Source organism: Callithrix jacchus, chromosome 13 (genome assembly GCF_049354715.1).
Source record: "Callithrix jacchus isolate 240 chromosome 13, calJac240_pri, whole genome shotgun sequence".
In the NCBI taxonomy this organism is placed as follows: domain Eukaryota; kingdom Metazoa; phylum Chordata; class Mammalia; order Primates; family Cebidae; genus Callithrix; species Callithrix jacchus.
Window position 1 is genome coordinate 12,804,107 of NC_133514.1, and position 19,568 is coordinate 12,823,674.

A 19,568-nucleotide genomic window follows, 5' to 3' on the forward strand; every position below is an offset into this window, starting at 1 on the left:
GTTACGCCCAGTAAGTAAGCTAAGCCCAGTAAGTAAGTTACGCCCAGTAAGTACTTAACAATTATAAATACTTAAGTCACAAGGTAAGCAAGTTACAGTTATGCCCAGTAAGTTATGGTAAATTACAGTTACACCCAGTAAGTTACGGTAAGTTACCAAGTGTAAATACTTAATTTAGCATTTCACAATGAAGGTAACAAGGGTCCAAAATGAACACAATCAAGCAATAAACCATAAGGAGCCAAAAGTGGACACAATGCCTCCCAAGTCCTCATATCCATAAAGTAATGTCTGTTAATTATTTTGAATAGCATAGTCCCTCTCTCGGTTCCTGCCTTCCCTCAGCTCGACTTCCCCAACCGGGGATCTGTGTCCGGGCTCAAGTTCACCATATGGCGAGGCCCATTTCCTAGGGGCCTCACACTGGATTATGTTTGAAAACACTGTAACTAAAAGTTTTACATGAAATAATCCCAGGAAATAATCCCATGCACCTATGATGGGACCTAAATCCAGTACGGCAATCTAGGGGAATGGCTGCACCTAGGAACCCATGCTATGTATTTCTTAATAGTATTTGGAGAAAATTTTCAATATTGATGTATTCCATTCTGAGAAAAGTATATTTTGACAAAATCTGTTAAAATAATGTTTTGGAATGATACTGAAAATCTCCATAGCTTCTATAATGTGGACAACATGTGCTGGTTACTCTTTGGTTTCTAGCTTAAAACTTCAAGGTTTCCTGCTATTTGTGGTTCAGATTCTTTCTTACAGGAGGCATGTCTGGTAGATACACACCAATTTCACAAATAAACAAACATAAAGGTAGTTTATGTGTGAGTGCATGTGTGGGTGTACATATATGACACTCCAGACAAGCCATGATTTTCACTCACAACAATATTTTAATAAATAACAGTTCTCGACTAAAGTGAGAAGTAAAGAAAAGTCTAGCCAAAGAATAGCAAAATGAGCTACAAAATTAATTCCAGAAGCCAAAAAACTAAATAAAGCAGGTTCACAAAACAAAACCAATACATTTTCAATGAACACTATTTGGTTTATCTATAAATGTTCAAGTATTTAAAAAGTTGAGTGGTATTCCAACTTTCACTTATGACAACATTCTAAATAAATACCTAATTCCCAAAATAAATAATTCATTTAAAGAGCTATATACAAAAATAAGAGAAGCAAGAGCTACAATGAAATGAACAGAAGCAATGATATGGTGCCTATGTGAAACACTAAATGTGGATATACAGAATATAGTATACAGGAGACTCAGAATGCACAAAGTAAGCCTAAATAATCCCAATGTATTCAATATCTATGAAACAAGGAATACAATTCCTATCAGCACTTGCTATAAAAATAGCCATAAGCTGGTTGCTTCTATTTTTTAAACGATGTAACAATGAGAGATTTGTTGTCACATATTTTGTAACTTACCAACACTGAGCTATTAAGTTCCTATTAGCTATATTTTAACAAAGGATTTGAGCTAGAAGACTGAAATCTGTTCATACAGCAGTGAAAACTAAGCCTCACTAAAGGCATTCAATATCCAGCTCAGGGCTCCTTTCCTTAATACATATTTGTGACTACAAATAGTGTTCACTACATGCAGTACACTGAACTAGCAACAGATTAGTTAAAAGCAGTTTAGATTTTCAACTTCCCATAATACCGGCAACATCTTTGGAAGCAATCACATTAAAACAAATGTCTTTCACAGTTACAGGATGAAATTTTAAGATGGACAAGTACCAATGCCCTGGTTTTCTACTTTTTTTATAAACCATATGACTCCCACATGCTGAAAATGTTTTATGCTTTAACCTGCAGTAAAGGCTTTACATCATTTTAATGCCCAGTGCTTAAAATGCAACAGAATTACCCACAACAAATGCTAGGAATATATTTGGCTTACATGTAATGATTGTGATCCTGCTGGTAGCCAGAAAAAAAGTTTAACGAATGCTTTTCCCAGTAAATAACTTTGCATTTCCATAGACAAAACAAAAGAAATTTTGAGGTAAGGATAGGTGGAATAGAAAACACTCATGTTTTTCCAATTCCAAATATTAACAAATATGTTGGTTTTTTATTTCTAAAATATTAAATATTTTTTTTTAATTTCGTGACTATTATAATGTTTCAGAAAAATAAAACAAAACACTCCGTTAAGTAGTTACATAGGATTTTTCTCCAGCTTTTGCAAAGTAATGTTTCAAGTTAAGATACAAGCTTAAAACAAATGATTCTGAAAATCCTGGTCTATCACAAACTAAAGGCTTAGTTTTGAATCAACATATGGTATATTCTACATCTGAGATTTAGAAACCATTTTTTTTCCTAGTCAGGTGAATTGAAATATACATGTTTCCCACTCTTACAGTCCCCCTTATCTGTGTGAATGACCAACAGCAAAACATTCAAATCAATGGTTATAAAATACACAGTCTATTTATGTGGTTTTCAGTTACCATAAAATCTAAAGATCCCTTACTAATGATAGGTGGCAGATTCAAGAATTGGTAAGTTTGGGGAATATATTCAATTCTTAACAGTCTAAATAGAAAATGATGCCAATTTCTTTATTTTAAAAATCTATTACACTAAAAAACCTGTCACATAAAAAGGGTTACTGAAGAACTTATAAGGAAGTACAAAATACGTGATCTTATATTCTGCTAGTATGTTATTAAAAACTGTGAGAAATAAGAGATGCGAGAATACTTTTTTTCACTCTAATTGAAATTTGAAAAAAATTTAGAATTCAAATTTCCCAACTTTGACTTAGAAACATAATTAAACTAGATCAAGCAACTTAGTTGTACAATTTTAAAGTAAGTTTTAATGCAAAGCACTGCAATCCTGATGTGATTAATTACCTGCGGCATAAATGCAAAATAACAAATGCATTTAATGATGCATTTTACGGTAAAACCACAAAAAGCACAACCACATTGGCAAACGAAATAAAAAGGCACAGGCGGTATTATGTTCATCAGAAAGAGAAACGTTGTACTAAGCCAAGAAAGAAAGGAAGGACTAAATGAAGGAAGAAAGGAAGGAAGGAAGGAGGGAGGGAGGGAGGGAAGGAAGGAAGGAGGGAGGGAGGGAGGGAAGGAAGGAAGGAAAGGGAAGGAAAAAATGAAGGAAGGAAGAGGGAAGCCTTCTACACCTGCAGGATCCCAGAGAAATGAACTAGTCATTTCATTCTATCCTATATGATACATGGGTGTTCTTGTTTTTCTTTTAAGCTTCAGCGTAAATAAAAACAGTAATGGCTTTATACCATTCAACTTTACATAGTGGTATCTTTAATGTCAACTGCATTCTTCCCTTCACTCACCCAATGCTTCTTCACTGTTCCATTCCACCAGCTTGCAGGCAAATGCATGACAGAACAGGGTGGAGTAGAAGAAAAATACAAGCAGCGCCTTTCAGCACACCCCCCCGCCCCGCAAATAATTTCCAACAGTTCTTCCTACTACAAAAATGAGTCGCCCTATCTCAAGATACACAACAGACATTCTGTTCCTTTAGTAGACAAACACAGACGCGTACACAACCCAGCACTCTCGACTCCCACCCCAGGCCCCCCGAATCTTCAACAATTATTCGTCTATTTCACACGAAGACAAGACACGTCTACCTACTGTTTCGGGGTGAAGGTGGGTGGAGGACGCCTTTCAAAGTAGCCCCAATAGTGTAACCAAAACACGGTTCCGGAATAAAATATTAAGAAACACTTTTCCTTTCCCACCTATCTACCGACTTGAGGATGCAAAAAATCCATCTCCACATCACACCATCGCTACAGTTCTCGTGGCTGGAGTTTGGGGTGGAGATTCGTCCAGGGAGGGGGCGGAGGCGGGTGGCGGAGTGTGAGCGGACGACGGGACACGAGCGAGTTGCTGAGCCCGGCTGCCCCGCACCACGTCGCCAGCCCAAACGCCCAGTACCAGGACCTCACGCCCGCCCCTTAGCCCAGGCCCAGAGCGAGCGAGTCCGCGCTGTCTAACTTCTCATCTACAGACACAGCTCTAAGACGAGGAGGGCACACAAGTACACGTCACACAGTTTAAAACACACTTACCCCAAACAAACCAACACACCTGCAAATCACCTCACAGTTTCCCGAACTCCACACCGGAGACCCCACCTCCAGGATTCAAACCTTCCGCTCATAGTGGAGGAAACCAGGAGGAAAGACTTGGGGGCAGTCGACGCCTTTCCAGGACCGGCCCCCACGAACTGCCCCACCCCACAGCCCGCGTCCGGGTCATCCACTCGGAAGCCCCCAGCTTCCTCCCTCCTCTCAATCCGGCCGCTTACGAGACCCATCCCCAGCGTCCGCTCACTTCCTCCCCAAAACCCCTTTAAAAAAAAAATTGTTTTAAGTGAAGAGAAAGAAGTGAAGAAAGAGACTTGAGGTAGTCCGGCTTCCAAACCGCTCGACTCACCTCAGAATCCTCGCTGAGTTCTCTCCGCCCGGCAAAGCCCCCTCCCCAACGTCCCAGTACGGAAGGCTGAGGTAGGGAGGAGGGAAAGCAGAAGGGGGAGGGGTGTCTTCCGCGTGGGGCGCCCGTCGGGAGGGGACTGGGGAGGGGTTGAGGCCGGCGCAGGAAGAGGAGAAGGGGGAGGGGAGGCCCCTATCTCCCAGTCTCCCCCTGAAAACCTTCCTTGTCTCAATCACATCAGACTGACTGTCTTTGTCTGGCTGACAACCGCCATATTGATATCAACAGCCCCGCTCCCACCTGCTGCCGCCGTGCGTTCCTGGGAGTTGTAGTTCCTGCCTCCCCTGAGTAAAACCCGGGAGCCTGGAGCCTAGAGGCCATAGAGAACTACAACTCCCGGCAAGTTCCGCGCTCATCCGCCTGCTCTTTGGGAGGAGAGGAAGGGGGGTCGGAGCCATCAGGACTACACATCCCAGAACACCATGGGCCCCAGGCCTGTACGGGGGACATGATATCATGCTGGGGTGGAGAGGGAGGATGCATTGGCGGCGGGGATGAATTTGAGCTGACGGAAGGAGGCGTTCGAGAGGAAGGAGAGAAAAAGGAAAGGCGACCACAGTTCCCATGATGCCTGGGAGAATACATTTCCCATGATTCCCCTGGAAAAGACGTGAGGATGAAAGACTGCAAGTCCCGCGATGCTCTCGGCGGGCAGGTGACGGAGATTGCACCGGAAGACGCTTCCGGGGTTTGAGGAGTTCGGTGACTGCTATTGAACCACCAAAAGTCCATTATGAAACTGGTGAGTCTTCGCTCCTAGGTTAGAGGACAAAGGTGATGCTATATCCTTTGGACCTCTTTTTTTCTACGTTGGGCAGGGAGCCGTCCCACAGGATGGGTGGCAATTAGGAAGCTGAAAAGTGGAGTGGGCTAAGGAAAGCTGCTTTTTGTTGTTGAGAAGGGTTGAATTCCCCCTCCCGTCCCCGCTATCTCCGCCAGGCGGTCTTTTTGCACTCATTGGTGGTTGCTTTTGTTCAGACAAGACGTTGGCTCTGTCACAGTGCTTTCCCGATGAACTCTGGGCTTGGTTAACCAGGTTTGGACTTCCTAGCTCCCACGTGTGTTGGCGTCCGGCACGTCTGCCGGGGGGCTACCGACCTGCGGGAGTCCCCGAGACCGCCAACGTAGATGTCTCGTTCAACCTGAGGGAGAGAGTGCGCGGAAGTGAAAGAAAAAAGAAAAGCGGAGTCTGGAGGGCTGGCTTAGGCTATGTCCAAGCAGCAATTTTATTTTTGCAATATGTTCCATTATATACTTTGTTGAAGTTAATGTTGTTTACGCCAGATCAACATACTTAAGTTACAGTAAGCAAGTTACGCCCAGTAAGTAAGTTAAGCCCAGTAAGTCAGTTACGCCCAGTAAGTTACGGTAAGTAAGTTACGCCCAGTAAGTACTTAACAATTGTAAATACTTAAGTTAAATCACAAGGTAAGTTACAGTTACGCCCAGTAAGTTATGGTAAGTTACCAAGTGTAAATACTTAAGTTAATATTTTACAATGAAGGTAACAAGGGTCCAAAATGAACACAATCAAGCAATAAACCATAAGGAGCCGAAAGTAGACACAGTGCCTCCCAAGTCCATATCCATAAAGTAATGTCTGTTAATTATTTTGAATAGCATAGTCCCTCTCTCGGTTCCTGCTTTCCCTCAGCTCGACTCCCCCAACCGGGGATCTGTGTCCGAGCTCAAGCTCACCCATTTCCTAGGGGCCTCACACGGGAGCAATCCCCACAGATCCCTCACACGTGAATGTTATAATAGGCTGTTAACAACCCCTTTCCACTCGATTGGCACCTGAGTAGCCTGTCTTCCCTACGTTGCTGAGACTTTGGCTGGATATAAGCAGAGAGTAAAAAACATTCGGCAGAACGTAATCACTTATTAAATATCCTGTTATATGGACTCCTAACTGCCCTTGAAATTCAGAAGGGACGAGGTCAGAGTGTGGAGAAGTTGAGTCTTTAACCCTGCATGAGATTTAGATGGGCAGAGAAGTGTTACCGTATTTTATTCTAAGGGTGCATGAGCCAAGGCTGGATGAAGCGTGTCTGTATAGCTGAAGTCTTAGCATCACACAGCTCAAGCACTTGGCTCGTGGGAAAGCTTCTTAGACCTTTGATTTTAGCCATTTGACTGATTGTGCGCACAGGTCTAACTAATTTATTCCAACTCTATTCAATTAGTAATAGAACAGAGTAGAAAAGCAGATGTGAAATACTGTCTAAACCCTTTAAAACCCATACTCGTGCAGCCAAGTTGTTGTCAACCTTTAATTGAGGCAGGAGAATCACTTGAACCCGGGAGGCAGAGGTTGCAGTGAGCCAAGATTGTCCCACTGCACTTCAGCCTGGCAACAGTGAAACTCCATCTCAAAAAAAAAAGGGATGTTTTTTTCCCCCCCATTTATATAATTATTTGAATATGCTTTTCCAAACCACACAACCCACCTATCCTCATCTTGATAATCATTGTGCTGAAGACATGTACTCTGCAAAGCCAGCTGTTTTCTGAGAAGTCAAAATATTAAAAGTGGATTCGGTTCTGAAACTGTCTCCATATAAAGCTATTTATATAAGAGGAAGGATGAAGTCATAGCAGTTTTCCTATAGAAGCATATAACCTAAGAAGATAGAAAAGTAAACCAAAGTTATTATTTATTTATTTAGAGACAGGGTCTGGCTCTGTGGCCCAGACTGGAGTGCAGTGGCATGATCTCAGCTCACTGCAATCTCCACCTTTCCGGCTCAAGCCATCCTTTTGCCTCAGTTTCCCCATGCATTTGGGAATACAGACACGTACTGCAGCACCATGCCAATTTTTTTGTAGAGATAGGGCTTCATCATGTTGCCCAGGCTGGTCTCGAACTCCTGGGCTCAAGCTGTCTGCCTGCCTTGGCTGCCCAAAATGCTGGGATTACAGGCATGAGCCACTGCACCTGGCCCAAAATTATAATTCGCTGTGTTCATGGTAAAATACAGGTGTGTTTAGGGTTTTGGGAATTGAGAGAAAAGAAGATTGGGGAGGTCAGGGGACAGCTTCCTGGAAAGGTGACTCTTGAACTGATGAGGATAAGTAAGCCAGGGCCTTCCATGAAAAGAGGTCAGCTTATAGGAGCCTAAGAGCTTGGTAACTTATTAACTAGTACACGGACCCTGTGTTCCCAGTAAGGAACAAATTATATTTGGTGTGTTTGGTTTAAGAAAGCAGAGAAGTGTGAACTAGTTTTCCCTTAACAACTCATTAGTGAGGGGGTCAGAAAGCCAGGGTCTACATCACATATCCTTTGCTCATAAAATCCTCCTGCTTGATTTATTTAGAAATATGAAACCAGGGAAAAGAAAAGTGAAAAAAAGTGGAAAATTACTTTTTTCCATTAAGAATCAAAGATGTCTCAGAGGAAAAGGACGTATTCTATTGATATTCATACTCCCTGTTTACTTTGCAACTGTGTATTACATACTAAAACTTACTTGGTAGTTGATAGATAAATGTAATTGAGAATTCCCATCAACATACCAAAAGCATTGTTGCTCAGTAAGTTAGATTGGTGTGGCGTGCCTCCCAAGTGGTTAGAATAAGTCCTTTCATGGCCTGAAATTTTTAATTTCGTTCACTACTTCAGGAATATGTGACAGGCTGTGTTTTAAATTTATAATTATGAAACAAAAATACATTTTGTCTACTATTTTCTTGTTTTTGAGATTGACTTTCCAGAGTACCCTTCCCACACACAATCTACGACCACCTCTTATTGATCCTACTTGCTGAATGAAGCTCTTAAATAGGTTCTGTTTCTCTCCAGTCCAACCAGAATAGTGTCTCTGTAATAGGCTCTTTGCGCTTAAAATTCAGCTAGACCCCTTATCTGGTCTCCCTGCATTCAGTCTTAACCTTCATTCATTCATGCCTTTGATCCAGAAGTTGTTTTAAATTGAGGTTCCATGAAACCCTTTCACTATCTTTCTTTGCCCTTAGGATAACTTCTTAGGCTTAACTTGTTTGAATAAGTTCCATTACCTGCCTCACTCTTTTTTGCCTGGCTAATTTCTTTGTATGTTTCAGGACTCTGTCTAAATAACACTTCTTCAGGGCTTCCTTGAATTAAGTACCCCTGTCATATGCTTGATGGTATACTTCCTATTTGTAGCACTAATGTGCTGTCCTCCCTCATGTAGATTCTGTTCCCTGAGCCTGCACATAGAGTAACCAGTGACCCTACTAAATGGTAATTCAGTAAATAATTTCTGATGACTGCCGGGTGCGGTGGCTCATGCCTGTAATCCCAACACTTTGGGAGGCCGAGGCAGGTGGATCACGAGGTCAGGAGTTCAAGACCAGCCTGGCCAATATGGTGAAACCCCATCTCTACTAAAAATACAAAAAATTAGCCAGGCATGGTGGCAGGTGCCTGTAATCTCAGCTACTTGGGAGGCTAGGCAGGAGAATTGCTTGAATCTGGGAGGTGAAGCTTGCAGTGAGCCGAAATCACGCCACTGCACTCCAGCCTGGGCAACAGAGCGAGACTGCATCTCAAAAAATAATAATAGTAATTTCTGAAGGTCTATGAGAAAAGTCAGTGAAATTAAAAAGATTACAAATAAGCAGTAACCATTGAAGTAAAAAAGGAATGATTGCTACCTTTTATAAAGCAATTATTGCGTGCCAGGCAATGTACTAAGTATTTGCTACATAGTTTCCCATTTAATCCTTTAATTCAGGTGGCAGTATTCCCATTTTACACACAAAAAATGTGAGCTTCAGGGAGGGGAAGTAAGTGGCTCAAAGTTAGCAAAAATTAAAAATGGTAGAGCCAAGATCTAAACCCAGTTCTCCCTGTTATTTGGTGAGGATAGGAAATCTAGCACCCTGCACCATACCTACGTTAGCACTTAAAAACAGAAGGTAGAGTGCATACCGAAAATGTATTTAAGGTTATTTTAAAAATTAGCTTTAAATGCCAGTGTGGTTCAATTAAGATCTTCAGGCCAGGTGCAGTGGTTCATGACTGTAATCCCAGCACTTTGGGAGGCAGAGCCGGGCGAATGGCTTGAGATCAGCAGCACTAGACCAGCCTGGGCAACCTGGCAAAACCTATCTTCACAAAAGACAAAAAATTTGCTGAGCATGGTGGCAGGTGCTTGTGTTCCCAGCTATTTGGAGGGCTGAGGCAGGAGGGTCACTTGCACCCAGGAGGTCAAGGCAGCAGTGAGCCATGATGGCACCACTGCATTCCAGCCTGGGTGACAAAGTGAGACCCTATCTGAAAAACTAAAGACCAAAAAAAATTTTTTTAAGGTTATTGGCTAAAAAAAGTTTGTTTGTTTGTTTTTTTTAAGTTTGGGGAACTTTCTTCATGAGCTAAAGGCCCCCATATCAGAGCATACCAATTTGGCGCTGAAGTTCTTTTTTTTAATATTCCAAATTTAGCTTCTGTGATACCATTTATAATTCTCTAACTTTGCACATCACCTTCTTGGTGGCTTTTCATACACCCACATGAAAACAATGGATGTCATTATAATGTAATACTTGGGTATCTCCTTCCTAGATACCACCTCAAAGGATTTCAATGGCCTTCTATATTTATAATATTCAGTATTCAGGCAGCTTTATTTAACTGAAGAAAATTCATTGGCATTTTCAATTAACCAGAATGATTTTAGAAAGCAGAGGAAAATTAGAAAGGTATCTTTTAAATTAGCACATTTTAGAGCATGTTCTGTTATTTGTATAGATTGAGCCTAACTGGGTACCCTGATGGCCAGTTCAGCTAAGGATAGAAATTGGAATTGGCAAAGGCCCTTACCGAAAGATCATGGAACAAAAACTTCTGAGCATATTGACAGAAATTAAGTTTGAAACATCATGGCCAGGAATCCAGTCACTTAAATAGATGAAGAATTAAGCAAATAAAATAGTCCGAAGCATTTCAAGAATGCAGCCTGTATGTTGTACTTACTACAGGTGGTACCTGAGATGGAGAGAATCTTCTGGCTTATTCAGTCAGCAAAGATTTCTTATTTAACCACAGTATACACTTGGCATTCACGATTTTAACACTTTCCATTTTAACCGTTAGGTTTGACCCCTGTGACATGTAATTATTTATAATTTTGCTGAGACACAAATTCGAATGTGACTTTAAGATTAATGATAATCCTTTGGGATTATCAAAGTGCCTGAGTGCCTCAATCCATGGCACTCTGCAGAGACCGGCTTGTTAAAAGTCTTAAAGGAAGGTCATTTAAATGCTTGTTATACTAATTGAATTCGATAGAGGATATTATATGCTGTAGTTGTATTTACAAATTTTAAAACTTGAGAAGGCCATGAAATACATTCTTCAGTGGTCTTTGCTCCTTTGTTCAAAATGCTGTTTCATTTCTACTGGCTCAAACTTTCCACTTTCCATTTCTCCTGAGAAAACAGATGGAGCAAAGAAATGAAATCACAGGCCGCTCCCAGTGGAAGGCAAGTAAAACACCAGTACAATTGTAGATTATGTAGAAGATTGCTTGAAAGGGGCAAACCCTGCCCCAAGGTCAGTTTAAGAAATCATTAGAAAGGGGCGTGGTTAATCCCCACCTTGGATCTGAGAGTGTTGGGTTCGTCCTCCAATTTACGTGGTTGTAGAATCCTGTTGGCTTCTTAGATTTTACATGAAGAACAGGAAATCTCTCGCTATAAATTACAAGCCTTCAACGTTTTACCGGTGCTTGATTCAACTATTGCAGTACCATTGTTAAAATGACAACCTGACTTCACTGTCTTTTTCTGTGTTTTTCTTTGCTGGTTGATAAGAGTGCCCTCCTGTGTCTTTAGGATGTAATGTCATTTCAGGTTTTTCAAAGGTCATATTTTATCACAACCTCAATAGGTTAGGTTTTTTCCTCAAACTCTGAAAAGCTATGTGTGACATAAGGCTAAGTTATATACCTTGCTCAGGAATGCTCTATGATAAAGATGGTTATTTTACTCTTAGGCATTTCAGAGTCCAAAATTGTTATTCTAAAAATTCAATCTTTTATACTTAACAAAGCAAAAAAATACATGAGGCCAACCACGGTGGCTTACACCTGTAATCCCAGCACTTTAGGAAGCTGAGGAGGAGGATTGCTAGAGCCCAGGAGTTTCAGACTAGCCTGGGCAACATACTGAGACCCTGTCACTACAAAAAAAAATTAAACATTTGCGAGGCCTGTGTCTTGTGCCAATAGTCCCAGCTACTCAGTAGGCTGAGGTGAGAGGTTTGCTTGAGCCCAGGGATTTGAGGTTACAATGAGCTGATTGTGCCATTGCCCTATAGCCTAAGAGAGTGAGGCCCTGTCTCAAGAAAAAAAAGATAACACTGATGGCAGACTTTTAGTAAATAATAGTTGAATTGAAAAGGAAAATCTGGCTTACCTGTGGTCAGTCAGCAAAGCGGGAAGATGTTCTAATACAAGTACTACAGCATGACTTGCTGTAACCGCAGTAGCACATTTGTTTTGTGACTGGCTTGCTGTGAGCACTCAAATCCCTCTGGCATTTGCTCTGATGCTCAGCAATATTTAGTTAACAGTTCGCAAGGGCTTAGGGTGCAGCCTGGCCACGGAGTCATTCCACATGGAAGATTCACTCCTGGTTTCCTGAACACCAGCAGAGGTCCGGGCATAAACCAACCCTCAGCTCTCCATCATTCATTTTTTACTCAACAGACCTTCTGAACACATCTTCTGTACCAGGCATTGCTCAGGATACGAAGCATGTTGCACTGAATAAAACAGATTTATTCCCAGCCTATATGGAACGTGAAGCCTACTGGGTTTACTGTCCAGTTCAAACAGTGTTACATTGAATGTCCTGTTAGAAAATCCGTTTGGCACTGGCTCAAATACTTTTTTGTAATGTAATGGTCAAAAATGTTATTGTATCCAAAAATATGCTTTCTGAACATTTTAACAGATAAGGTCAAGTTGCTCACTAGTTTTCCATTGTACAGCTAGTATATGAGAATGCATTTTCCCCACCCTTGCCAATGATGCTGTTTCTTTACTTTTACTATTTTTCTTCTGAATATAACTTTCTTCTTTGATCTATCCTCACACACTCTCAGTCTACTATAGACTTCATCCATGTTTAGTAAAATGTTCCTAGAGTAGTGATTGCAGACGTGGGAAGATGTACCACATTTCTTCAGATGAAAATATGGTGCCATAGGAATCTTCAAAAGGAAGCTTGTGAAACATCTATGGTGTTGCTTTGAAAATGCTGGTGCATGGATGTAGGAATTAAGATGGTGGTACTGTGGGATCAGGCAGATTGGAGAGGCAGCTGGGGAAGTGTGGGTAGATGGCAGAGGAAATCCCCCTTACTCCCTAGAAAAGGGACAGCCAGTGAGATGAATCCTGGAGTTGACATATCGGGCAGGGCTAAGAAAGGGGTAGATGCCAGAAATTTGCAGAGATTACAAGAAAATGCACGAATAGGAACAGAAAGGACAGGAAGGGAAATAAGGAAGACCCTGCAAGAGAGAGGCTGTGGCTTGAAAGCAGCAAGTTGCTCCAGTGATCAAGACTAATCAACTGTGTGATGGGACTTTACTGTGAGCAAAACAAGGTGTTTAAATTGCCCCTGATTTACCATAAATTTGGAGGAAATGCCTTAAAGATTTAAAATGTTTAAATTTATGGAAAGCACAATTGAATGAACTTTAGCTCTCAAAGATCAGTAATCAGACAAATGGTGTTCAGGAAAGTGATTCTTTAATAGGTATTGTACAACTAACACCTTTTTCGGCCTTAGGGTACTTTGTTTTTCATCACTCATGTTTATGAAGAGGTTGGAGAGGTAAATAATAAAATATCTTGCATCTTCCATTACTCAGATTTATGGTTTAACCAGAGTCTCTTTCTAAATATAATTCTACATTTTTCTGTGTCATTAAAATAAAGGCAAGCATAACTAGATGCTCTGTCTTTATAAGTCTTCCTTCCTTAATTTTTTTTTTCAGCATGTGGAAATATGGGTAAAAAGCAGTAGTTTTAATATGTAAATGATACTGTAATAGTTAGCTTTTTTTACATTGTTTAAACAGCTTTTTGAAGTGTAATGTGTATACCATAAAATTCATGCATATAAAACAAAATGCAATGACTTTTAGTAAATTTCAGAGTTGTGCTGCAATCACCATAATCCAGATTTAGCGCATTTCCATCGCTCCAAAAGATCTCCGTTGCTACCTCCAGGCCTAGGCAACCACGATTCTACTTAATTTGTGTCTTGGTAGATTTGCCCTTTCTGGTCATTTCATGTAAATTAACTCATTGAATATGGGGTCTTTTTTGGCTAAGACATCTTCTTTCATCTAGTATAATGTTTCTGAAGTTTGTTCATGTTGTAGCATGTATCAGTTGTTTCTTTTTTCTTGCTGGATAATATTCCCCTGTATGGGTACTCTGCATTTTGTTTATTCCTGCACCAGGTGATGGGACAGTTGGATTGTTTCTGCTTTTTGGCTGTTATGATTGTGTGGACATAAGTTTTCGTTTGTAATTTCTCCATGTTTTCACTTCTTTTTCTTGCATGATTATACTAGCTAGACCCTCCAGTACAGTGTTGAATAGAGGTAGTGCAAGCAGGCATCCTTGATTTGTTCCCCATCTTGGGAAGAAAATACTGAGTTTTTCACTCCTTAATATGATGTGAACTGTAGGTTTTTCATAAATGCCCTTTATCAGGTTGAGGGTATTCCGTTCTATCTGGTTTGTTGAGTGTTTTTTGTATCATAAATGGATCTTAGATTTTGTCAGATACTTTTTCTTCATCTATCAAGGCGATGATGTGGTTCTTGTCTTTATATTAATATCATATATTATTTTAATTGAATTTTGAATGTTAAGCCAGACTTGCATTCCTGGGACAAATCCCACTTGTTCATGGTGTGTAATCTTTTATATATGTTGCTAGATTTGGTTTGCTAACATTTTGTTGAGGATTTTTGTGGATATATTCATGAAGGGTATTGGTCGAGTTCTCCTGTATTATCTGTGTTTGACTTTGGTATCAGGTAATATTGTTCTCATAGAATGAGTTGGGAAATGTTTCCCTCTCCTCTATACCTCCTCTATATTCTGCAAGAGTGTGTGAAGAATTAGTATTATTCCCTCTTTAATTTTTTTTTTGTCCCCCAGGCTGGAGTACAGTAGGTGATCTCAGCTCACCACAACTACCACCTCCCCAGCTCAAGCAATTCTCATGCCTCCGCTTCCAAAGTAGTTGGAACTTACAAGCATCTGCCACCACATCTGGCTAATTTTTGTATTTTTAGTAGAGAAGGGATTTTTCCGTGTTGGTCAGGATAGTCTTGATCTCTTGACCTCGTGATCCACCTGCCTTGGCCTCCCGCAGTGCTGGGATTACAGGCATGAGCCACCATACCTGGCCTTTAAATATTTGGTAGAATCTGTTAGTTAAGCCATGTAGGGTGAACTTTTCTTCAGGGAACGTTTTTAATTGACTCATTCAATTTCTTAACTTGCTATTCATGTCTTCACATTTTCTGTTTCTGCATTACTTCTTTTTAAATTGGGATAATACACACAAGTGGGTTAAATTTATCAACCATTTTGAACTGAACAATTTCATGGCTTTAGGTCCTTTCACTTTTTCTTCTTTTTTCTTTTTCTATTCTTTTCTTTCTTTCTTTTTTCTGTGACAGAGTCTGGCTCTGTCACCCAAGCTGGAGTGCAGTGGTGCTGTCTCCTCACGGGCTCAAACCATCTTTCCACCTCCAGCCTCTGACAAACCCCATTCCACTTTCCATCTGTATGAATTCAACTACTCTAGGTAGCTCATAGAAGTGGTATCATTCAATATTTTCCTTTTGTGTCTGGCTTGTTTCACTTAACATAATGATTCATCCATTTTGTAGCATGTATCAGAATGCCGTTTCTTTTTAAAGCCAGTATTTCATTGTACCTACCACAAACAATCTGGTATTATTTTATCCCTTCATGGACACTTAGGTTGCATCTGCTCTTTGGCTTTTCGAGTGCTTGCCTTCAATTTTGGGGGGTATATATCCAGAAGTGGAATCGCTGGATCACATCATATGTTAATATCTGTGTTTAACTTTTTGAGAAATTAACATATTGTTTTCCATAGTGGCTACACCTTCACTGTTTTATATTCCCACCTGCAGTACACAGAGATTCTGATTTCTTCACCATCTTGTCATTTTCTATTTTTTTATTATTGGTGTTTTGATTTTTTAAATAATGCCCGTCATAACAGGTGTTAATTGCTATTTAGTTGTTTTAATTTGCATGTCCCTTATGATTAGTCATGTTGAGTATCTTTTTTTTTGTATATATTTAGTTAGGTATTATGTGCACTTTTTTTTTTTTTTTTTTTTGTAAACTATACAAGATGTTTTTAAAGAAAAACAGTAACATCCAAGGCACAGTGGCTGACATCTGTAATTGCAGTACTTTGGGAGGCCAATGTGGGAGGATCTCTTGAGCCCACAAGTTTGAGTCTGGCCTGGGCAACATATTGAGACCCTGTCTCTACCAAAAACAATTAATTAGGTGGGTGTGGTGGTGCATACCTGTAATCCCAGCTACTGAGGAGGCTGAGGTGGGAGGTTCACTTGAGCCCAGGAGGTTGAGGCTATAGTTAGCAATGATCACACTACTGCACTCCATCCAGCATGGGCAACAGAGTGAGACTGTCTCAAGAAAACAAAAACAGTGAAATGATTCTCTCCCACTCCTTCACTCCTTATCCTCCTTCCCAGGAGCAATCTCAGTTATCAGTTTCCTTTGTATTTTTCAAAGATACTCTGGATTTTCATGCATGTATGTAGTTTTCATCCCTTTTTTTTTTTTTTACTTAGTGAGAGATTATCCACGTGGGTTTGGCATATTAATTTTCCTTTTTTAAATTAGAAATGTGTCTTAAAGATTATTTCATATAAATATCTAGAACTACCTCATTTGATAAGACTGCATCCCCTTACCTAATGAACAGAATCTGTGTTTAACAAGATTCCAGTTCTTTGGTTTTCAAGATACGAAATATTTTTAATACTACTCTCAAATATTTTTAGAAAATCTTTCTAACACTTTGTATTTTCATTGCCTGTAGGAAGAGTTTAGAATTGAGGGTATTCGCCTGAAAGATACAGTTCCACCACCTACACTCTCCCCAAGAATTTTAAAAATCATTCATAATTACTTAAAGTTTAGGGTATGGTTTTTATTGCTGATTTAAAACATAATTTATGAAACTAATGTCAGTGTATCTCAGAAATACGTTTGTACTGTTGCTAAAAGAAAAAGCAGTTGCATAATGTTTTGTTGTTTAAATATACCATGATTTATCTAACCAAACCCCTATCAATAGCCATTAGTTGTTTCCAGTCTCTTGCAATTACAACTCACGTTTTACAGTTTATCTCCTTTGTAAGCCTCTTGGGGAGTACCTCTGTAGCATACATTTCTACTGGTGAAATTGATGGTTCAAAGGGCATATGCATTTTTTATTAAGATTTATTGAAAAATGCTTCCATAGAGATTTATCAAATTGCAATTGCCTATAGCATATCCTAGTGCTTACCACTACAATGTAATGATCAAACTTGGTTTTTTCCTCACTGAAGAGAGAAAAAATATTATGTCATTATATTTTAAATTTGATTTTTCTCAATTATGTATGTAATGTAGAGCATATTTTTATATAGTTAGAAAAGGATTTGGATTTCTGTTTTCTGCCCAGTTCTCTTAATCTATTAATATTCCAGTACTAAACTATTTTACCCTATTTAATTCTGGAGTATATTTTAATATCTTAAAGTGCTTATTGCTGCTCATTGCCCTGTGCCTCAGAATTTTCCAGGCTGCTCTCAAACATTTATTTATTTTTTTTTTGTATAGAATTTAAATTTTTTTTACGATTTGTATAAATTTAGAATTATTAGTTCCCAGTAAAATCCTTTTTGTATTTTTTTTTTTTTTTTTTTTTTTTTTTTGAGACGGAGTTTCGCTCTTGTTACCCAGGCTGGAGTGCAATGGTGCGATCTCGGCTCACCGCAACCTCCGCCTCCTGGGTTCAGGCAATTCTCCTGCCTCAGCCTCCTGAGTAGCTGGGATTACAGGCACGCGCCACCGTGCCCAGCTAATTTTTTGTATTTTAGTAGAGACGGGGTTTCACCATGTTGACCAGGTTGGTCTCAATCTCTCGACCTTGTGATCCACCCGCCTCGGCCTCCCAAAGTGCTGGGATTACAGGCTTGAGCCACCGCGCCCGGCCTCCTTTTTGTATTTTTATTGGATCAGGTTGGAGTTATAAAATTTAAGGAGAGAACTGACTAATTTCTTTTACTATATCATTGAGTCTAAGAACAAGACATGTCTTTTCCTTTATTTAAATCTTTTTAAATGTTTTCTTTGTAGCATTTTAAAAGCTTTTTTAAATACAGCTTTTAGATATTTCTTGTTAAATCTATATCTAATTGCTTTATATTTTTGATTGTTACTGAAACTGAAATATATTTTCCTATTTGATTTACATATAAGAAGGCCATTTATTTCTTGTGTTCACTACACAGGCCCCCCTGTTGAATTTTAATTTTTAGTACTTTTTCCATTTGATTCTCAGGTTTTCCAGGTGTATAACTTTGCAGATTTTCTTTCACTTCATTCCTTTCTGTGATGTAATAGCAGTGGCTTCTATGTGCAGAACGATTTGGAATAGGAGTTTTGGTGGTAGGCATCTCTGTTCTAGTTATGAGTATAGTGAGCATGCTTTTTAACACATCACTGTGATACTGACTTTTGGCCTGACATTTTTATATATTTGAATTTACTTGCTGTAGCTGGCTGCTTTCTTGCCCCATAATTTTCTAGTCATTAATAAAGTGAGATTCTTTTACATAGCCTAACAATAAGTTATTTTTCTAAAGAGAAAATGTATTTGTGTTTATTGTGTGTCCTAGGCAGTTAATTATATCTTGTAAGTCCTTTACAGACTTTTGAGAAAACAGTGGATTTTATAAGTTAAAGTCTTAGGAGGTGCATGGCAGACTCATAGAAGTAATAGATTTCTACACGTGATCCTAGCCAAAACACAGGGAAGCAATGAGTAATACATTTCTGTGACCTTGAAGGAAAATAGCAAGATTTCCTTGGAAAACAGAACAGCCAGAAATATTTTCTCTGTACTTCAGAGACAGGCCTGATACCAAGAAATGTAAACAATCAGTCTGTTAAAAATAAACATAATGGTCACACACACCCCTCCCCCAAAAATCTCTGTAGAAACAAAAAGGGATTCAGAGCCCTAGGTGAAAATAAGGCGGTGGCTTATTTCTAAATGGTTTTTGACTGAAGCTTATGTGTTCAGTAGGAAGAAACTGTTGATAACTATGTTGATGACTGTGTGATAGTTATAGCTAACAGATAAGAGAAGCAATAAGAAAAATCCATTGCTTGACTATACAATTGAATGAATGTTATTAAATGTCTGTCTTCAATGCTATAAGACATAAAGATGAATAAGACAGATACTACCTATCAGTAACTCACTATTAAACCATGTGTATTCAATATATCTGATTGAGAATATATCGTCTTGGTGATGATAGCTTTTGATACAAGCAGTAGTTACCTATGTAAGATTAGGATTATAAAACATTACACCCATTGGGATGGGTAGAGGGAGGTAGAACATCAGGAAGAATAGCTAATGAATGCTAGGCTTAATAACTGAATGATGGGTTTATAGTTGCAGCAAACCACCATGGCATATGTTTACCTATGTAACAAACCTGTACATCCTATACATGTACCCTTGAACTTAAAAGTTGAAGGGAAAAAAAGATGAATTCCAATGGGAGAATCACAGTTCCCTAGAGAAGTAAAATCTGAACTGACCTTGAAAAGTAATTTGATAAATATGTTCGAGAAGGAGTGTTATATCTTATTTCAGGTTGAAGGAACAGTTAAAAATAATTTGGAGAAGTTCCATTTTCCCAACGATGCGTGTGTA

At 39.5% G+C, this 19,568-nt stretch overlaps 2 protein-coding genes across 55 annotated transcripts in view; one reads left to right on the forward strand and one right to left on the reverse strand.

Moving 5' to 3' along the window:
* Positions 1-4,761, reverse strand: part of HMBOX1 (homeobox containing 1) — a 161,439-nt gene extending 156,678 nt beyond the window's left edge. For 37 of the 49 annotated variants that reach the window (XR_013525474.1, XR_013525468.1, XR_013525471.1 and 34 more), the window contains exon 1: positions 4,479-4,761. The gene's annotated coding sequence lies outside the window, so the exon portion shown is untranslated. Of the gene's footprint in view, positions 1-3,671; positions 3,707-4,130 lie in introns of those variants that run through there. The other 12 variants (XR_013525470.1, XR_013525476.1, XR_013525473.1 and 9 more) reach the window with 2 other exon arrangements.
* The window catches only part of INTS9 (integrator complex subunit 9), a 124,401-nt gene continuing 109,156 nt past the window's right edge, over positions 4,324-19,568 (forward strand). For 5 of the 6 annotated variants that reach the window (XM_002756798.7, XM_035269626.3, XM_035269629.3 and 2 more), the window contains exon 1: positions 5,182-5,277. In XM_002756798.7, the coding sequence (XP_002756844.4) occupies positions 5,269-5,277 (9 nt within the window). In that variant the 5' untranslated portion in view covers positions 5,182-5,268. Of the gene's footprint in view, positions 4,550-5,181; positions 5,278-19,568 lie in introns of those variants that run through there. The other variant, XM_035269627.3, reaches the window with a different exon arrangement.